This window comes from Bidens hawaiensis, unplaced genomic scaffold (assembly GCF_021521415.1).
Source record: "Bidens hawaiensis isolate Kalapana, Puna unplaced genomic scaffold, B.hawaiensis_p1.1 tig00022664_1, whole genome shotgun sequence".
In the NCBI taxonomy this organism is placed as follows: Eukaryota; Viridiplantae; Streptophyta; class Magnoliopsida; order Asterales; family Asteraceae; genus Bidens; species Bidens hawaiensis.
This window is the reverse complement of record NW_027493531.1, coordinates 101,657-108,736: the sequence shown is the minus strand read 5'-3', so window position 1 is coordinate 108,736 and position 7,080 is coordinate 101,657. Positions and strand designations below refer to the sequence as shown.

The 7,080-nt window shown below is 34.4% G+C and overlaps 1 protein-coding gene across 1 annotated transcript; it reads right to left on the bottom strand.

Moving 5' to 3' along the window:
- Nucleotides 1-3,102: 3,102 nt before the first annotated feature.
- LOC143565938 (B-box zinc finger protein 19-like) lies at nt 3,103-6,695 on the bottom strand. Its single transcript, XM_077052770.1, has 6 exons — nt 6,447-6,695; nt 5,630-5,726; nt 4,872-4,987; nt 4,496-4,768; nt 3,555-3,646; nt 3,103-3,404 (listed from the first exon to the last, which is right to left on the bottom strand). Exons 1-5 carry the CDS (start codon nt 6,537-6,539, stop codon nt 3,560-3,562), a joined length of 666 nt encoding a protein of 221 aa, XP_076908885.1. The 5' UTR covers nt 6,540-6,695; the 3' UTR covers nt 3,103-3,404; nt 3,555-3,559.
- Nucleotides 6,696-7,080: the final 385 nt, after the last annotated feature.

The following is a 7,080-nucleotide window of genomic DNA, read 5'->3' as shown; positions in this document are numbered from 1 at the left end:
TTTCTTGACAGAGAGATTAGTTCACGGCATCCCTAGGTATAGGTGTGGTACAAAGCTACTAGGAGGCGTATGGATCGATCCTAGATCTGTTTCAGTTTCTGGGAATGGATGTAGGTGTGCCAACCTGCCCCATTCTATGTGATTGGTATACAGGAATGCCCCCCTGTGTATCGTCACCTCTGTTTCTTTTAGTATTCGGCTCATGGGTACATCTGTATGATATGAACTATCTATTATTGTTTAAACTATATGTTATTAATATGAGTTATTGTTACCGTTATGAATCATCTGTTAGTGTTCTGAATTATCTGTTACTATTCTGACTCAGAAGTTAGTGTGTTAACTTATCGGCTCATTCCGTAATGGGCATTCAACTCATTCCGTAAATTTTCCCCTCACACAGGTTCACAGGTTACTTAGGGTGAGATGGAAAGAGTGAAATAAATGTCGGGATGCTTATAAAGATTGCTAATAGTGGAATTATGTCTTCTGTCAAGTCAGCCCATTCTAGGTTAGGGTGTTACACATGAAAATGACCATGATATCAATGAAGTCATCTTCAAGAAGATCCTAATAGGACTTAATAAAATTAAAGGTATACACAAAATTTGTAAGTTCTAAAATAAACCACATCCTATACACACACGCTTACACATATATGTGTGTGCAATTTTGTGTTGCTTCTATTCAACCCATAAACCCATGACAGAGAGTTGACAGCACGACAACAGTCAATAGCAAACTAGCAACTATGAGAAAGGTTTTCAAGTTGCAACGTTTGGTTTCCGCTTCATATTTCCAGGTTTATGTTGAGGCTACCATTGTTTGATTGTTAATTATGTAGCAGAAACATGGCGATAGTAGATTGGTTTTAAGTATTTTGTGTAGAATAACAAGTTTTGTGGCCGGTTTATATTACTAATGAATCAATCAGTCATCTATAGGCCGAGTGAGGGAAACGGATGTTTAGCAAACACCAAGCTATCAACAGACCCTTAACTTAGTGATACAAGATATTGAAAATTTGTGTCCCCCTCACAAGTTAAGGGTTCAAATCCCATGATGAAAAAAAAGGGTATAGATTATGAAGGTTGGTTAAAAAGATGTTCAGAATACTTGGCTGAAACTCGGTAGGCGGAGAGCCAGAGCCAGTGGAAGTAGAAAACAAACTATGTTGATTTATACAATCGTGGAGGCTAAGGCCCACTTAGGGAAGCCCAAGAAAGAAATCTTCTTTTTAATGAGGTTTAATACTTTGATTTGATCCACTATTTGGAATCTGCTAAAGTGAAACGTAATTAGTTTTTTGGTTGCTTACTGAGTTTATTTTAGATTTTTTATGACTGTCATATATAACTGTTCTAGTCAGTGTGTTTTAAAAACCAGTTCAAATCGGCCGGTTGAACCGGTTAAACCGGATTTCGCACATCAGACCGGTATTTGAGTCCAGTATTTTAGGCCGGTTTGTTAGAACATCGTGCCAGCGGTTTTTGTCTAAAATACTGGTTTTTACCGGCAAACCGGTTTTATGTCCGAGAAATTATTCATATCTATGACCCATATTTTTTTCAAAAGTACTTTTAACCCAACAATTATATTCAATTGTATAAACAGTAAGACTATTTTTTTTTTAAATTGAATGATTTTGGATTATTTTTTAATATGAGTTAACTTTGGATTATTTTTTTGTTATGGAATTATTTTCTTTTGGGTTATTTTTGGATTGAAGTTACATTTATAAGAAATTATAAGATAATTTATTCAACCGGTTGAACCTTCCAATATAACCCGGTTCAACCGGTTATACCATTTTTTAGCCAAATCTAGTACAAATAAAATACCAATTTTTAAAACATTGGTTCTAGTTCTAATTAAATGATAGTATTATTTTCATTAGCCAGCATAGACTATTTACCAAACCCTAACTTATTTTGTTACATATTTACTCAACCTTTAAATATCAATTACATATTTCCCCTTCCTAAACCACATATATTACATATTTCCCCATTTCATTTAAAAAAATTATTCTTAATTACTATTTTACCCTTAAGACAATCTGTTACATATTTCTACAGTTTCCCTAGTATTTTAATCATCTTGCATCTTCGCTTTCATTGACAATAAATTTGGTTGTTTAAAGTAAAAATGAATCTAAATTGGAAGTATATTTAGAATATTGGTGGTGGGTGATTAGTGCAAGAGACCTGATTCATTCGATTTAGAAAGAAAGAGAATTATCATCTTCATTATAATGATATGAATACAAACTAACTTAATATTATGCCGGTAAAAAATGTTCCCTCACAAAGAACAAATCACATAAACAATTGAACAAAAGTCCATGAAGGTATCGAAAACCCATTGTTCATCATCTCCCCATTCACCACCTCGCAGACCCACAGATAATTGAACAAAAATCCACCTCAAATGGTCGGCTATCACTACCCATTGTTCATCATTCCACAGTTCACTGCCCTCTCCTCCGGTTACCAGCCGTACCACACTCAAAATCGCAGACCTAATCTTCTCCCGCCGCTCTCTACCAACATCGTCTGAATGTCTGATTCCATCATCCCTAATCGTTATTTGAAGGTGGCACGAGCGACGGAGCATCGCCGGTTAGGGTCGTCACCGGTGCCATATAGGGCTCGCAGGTGAAACGAAATTAGGGAGAAAACCTTTTGGAATGAACAAGTGAGGGTTATTTGATTTGATAGGAGTTAATAAGGGTAATTGGGTCATTTCTTATAAATATGTAATTAACTTTTAAAGGTTGGATATATATGTAATAAGACCTCTTAATAAGGGGATATAAGTAAAACTCCCATTATTATTCATAGACCGCGCCGGCTTCAGATAACTTGTTCTATTCGGTGGAAATGGGTCAGGAAAAAAATGCCTATTAAGACAAAGTGAAGTCAGACCAGGCAACTTGTCTTTCACACCAGGAGAAGAAAAGCCCGCCTAGTACCACACCTAATAAGACCAAGCCAGGGTTTTGACCAGGTCGGGCCGGGCTCTTCTAAGTAATAGATGTCAATTCATCAAGTGCGTAATATTTTTGTTACCAGTCTCATTTGCATAGTCAAAAGATAACTAAAATACGCTTCTAAGAAACATCAAACAAAGAAAAGATAAACAAACAGTACACACAAGAAAGCATTAGAATCTAAAACCGCATGAAATTCGACAAAAAACACGTTTATAAACAGTTACAAATTCGGGGTACCAAAAAGTCATTTCTTCACAGTAATAAGGAGCAACTCTAATATCATCAGAGTGAGGATGACTGACCACATCAAATGCTAAAAAAGTATGCCTTTTATAACGGTTGAGCCCCCCCTCGTTTAACGGCTAACAAAGCAGCTTGTGCTGTCTTCATTTCCATTATCATCTTGTGGCTGTGCGAGTGGAACAAATAACAACATTTCAGCCTGTTTACTTTCATCGGGCCTTTGTGGGTCCCATTATCATTTATATTTTCATCACAGAAATGAAACTTAATAAAAGTATAAAACCTAAATTAAATGGTTTTGAAGGTATGTTTATACCTCTATTACTTTTCAGGTTCTCTTTTAAAGGACCCGACAGGAACCACACTTGCACAATCGTTATTACCGCCACTAATATCCATTCCTTGTTCCTTCAAATAAACAAAATTTCCACAAATTATGTACAAATTATACTAATAAATACAGGAAACGAATTATCCAATCATAATTTAGAAGTGATTGGATAAACATATTTTAGTTCTGTTTATCTTATCTTTAAGGATAACTTTGTTTCATACTAGCTACAGCCAAATTGAATATTTAAGGGTAAAAAAATTACCAATTTGCCACTATTTTTAAAACAAAAAATGGATCTTTTTTTACAAGAATCTCATTCCTCATCAGTTATAGGCTTGTAAATGAAGTAATGAACTGAATAAACACAAATGGAGCATCTTCGTGTTCATTTAACTTTAACCGGACAAACGATCGAACACGAACTAAACGAACGGGATTTTTCTGTCTGTTATTAAGAAAATGAACATGTTCGCTTATGTCCGTTCATTCAACAGCATTAATGAACGGTTTACGAATGAACGCAACGGAACATAGATGAATGAACATATTTGACTTAAAACCAGTTAAAAGTAATATGAAGAAAATGTGCTGGGCCTAAAAAGTTATTAGAACTAGACTAAGTTGTAATAGATCAAAATTTTAAAGAATATATTAACGAACATCAACGAAATTAAACAAATGAAAACAAAGAAACATAAACGAACGTTCACAAAGATAAATGAACGAATGAGACATGTGCCATGTTTGTTCGTTTGTTAAGTAAACAAACATAAATGAACTTCCTGCCGAACGATTAACGAACAGTTCACTGAACGTTCGGTTTGTTTACAAGCCTATTTTTCATTGTTTAATCTCTTAATACCTCAAATAAACAAAAAAAATTAAGTTGATTATCTAATAAGATTTTTCATAAAACATAATACCTGATTATTTGAAGTTTGACCATGCATCCTCTGAGGCCTCGAATTAAGATCAATCAACTTATTTTCCATCCTGGCAACACCATCATTATTATTATTATTACTGTTATTATTAGTATTATTATTGTTATTCTCCATCATTCCTATTGCAGATAACCGATGATGTTGATTAGTTGTAATCTTAGGTTCAGTATTCCGTTCCCTCCTTACTTCGCCACCTGGATCAACAGATTGCAACCCTAATTCGTCTTCACGGCCACTTCTGTCACCTGGAAACTACAAAAGAATCTCATACGATATAAGTCAATGTTTCATTGAAGACATCTTTTGAACACGTTAAGTTTAAGCGAGCAAAGGGATGTGGTACAAAACCAGAAACCTCGACTCGTTGCCTTAAAAGCAAATATCTTCCGTGAGTTCTTTTACCGCCGACATGAACGATCATGTCACATTGTAAGCAAAGTGAGCTTCCATCTATTCCACAGTAGAAGAAAGCTACACACATATAGTAAGAACAAAATTCATGACATCATCTCATGTTAATATATATAAATTGTAACCCGAATTTTAGTATACATAAAGTATGAATTGTAGTTTATAAATTCTGTATTAGTTGTATCTTACATATATTAATTTTAGTTAATGCATCAGATTATAAGGATCATCTCAGAACTTTCAAATAACTGAAGAACATTAAGACTGTAAAAAACAATCATTTAATTTATTTGTTTGTATATTTAATATTATTTGATGGTAAGTCATTTATTATACGTATTTACGATTATATAAATGTGAATTGGGCTATTGCAAATATATCATATGTGTAATTTGGTTATTACACATATGTAAGCTTGTGATTACATATTTGTAATCTATGTAATCACAAAATTAAATATAATATGACAAAACTGCCCTGAAATACTATTAAATAAATAGAATAAACAAATAAAAATGATTGGTGGTAAGGAGTTCTTGAAGTCCTTAAATTTTTTGGATTTCGAAAGAGACCCAAACCCTATGTGTGAAATATAATTTTTTTTAAAAACAAGACGAGTTGCTCAAGCTTTTGATGAGCGCAGCTCGGCTCGTTTACAGCCCTAGAGCCATTTGACCCGTTAAAGATAAAAAAAGGAATACCTGGTGCGTTTTCACATATGTCACAACGTGGTACATCACTAGGATCAGCAAGTCCTACTCGTACGTGTCGACTAGCAAGTTTATTGCACATATGCACCTAGTCCCCACAGAACAAAATATATATGATATTAGAGAAATACAAGAATCTTTTTAGAAAATCATTTGGAAGGGCAATATATTCTCTGGTGCCCGTTAGGGTCCCACCAATGAAAGCTGGATTCAAATCTGAGAGCTTTTCTAGAAGAGAATCAATGGTAAATGTTTACCACTGAATCTCAAGTAGCGTGTAGAAGCAACGACAGACTCTCGTTACAGCTAGAAATAAATACAAAAGCCGAAAAAGAAGGAGCCAAAAAAAAAAAAGAAGAAAGCATGGTCCTGGTTCATACATCTGGATGCCAAACTTGTGCTTAAAAAAGGTGGACCCGTAAAATAAAGAAGCGAAACATAAAGATGTGGCTGCTGCCTTCCTAGACGGAAATTCATTCGAAAAAGCAACCTAAACACATGCATCTTAACAACCAACCAACCAACCAACCACAAGAATTAACCTAACTTAAAAAAAAATCATAATAAAGTAATCAACATAAGCTTCTTACTAGTATAGATTCTTTTATGAACCACTATCTTATTTCTAATCATCAAACAGTTTAACAATCAAAATGCCATCAAAACAATTAACACAAAATAATTACAATTAACTGTAACTAACTCACAAAACCCTTGTTCCCAAACTCATGACCAAAGACTAGATCCACCACAAACAATCAAGACTTATGAATTTGAAGCCATAAAGCATCATAAATAAAGATGAAACCTTTTCGTCACAGGCACGGCATAAAGCAGCTTCATCAGCAGCACAAAACAAGATCGCAGCAGCGCTTTCGCAAACATCACACAATGTTCGCATAATTAATAGTAATCAAAAGGTGGGTTGTGAAATTAGCTTCTTTTGCGGGTCAAATAGGCCATGATTGGACGGTTCTTGATGTGGGTTTGAAGCAGACAGAATTTGACGAAGAAGAAGATGAATTGACAACCAAACAGAAGGCTCTGTGTTTGTGTTTGTGTGTGTGTGTGTGTGTGCAGAGAGAGAGAGAATACCCGAAGGAAGGAAGATGGTTTTTAAAGTCGAATTTTTGTTTTCTGAAATATAATCCTTAAAAAGATGTTTATATGAATTTTATTAAGACTTTATCCAAAATGTTATCCATATATAATATTATGGAATTAATCTAGGGAGGATTGAATTTAAGTAGAACTAAGGTTTAGGACCCGCGTTTTATGACGGGACCGGTAAATCAAATAAAAAAACATAAGTAAAAATGTTAAGCCATAAACTCGCTGCAAGTCGATGCGAAGTCAATCTATATCAAGTTACGACATCGAAACTTAACAAAAGAAATAAACCCGTCAATGCAAAAATACAACAAATTTTCATATGTGGAACC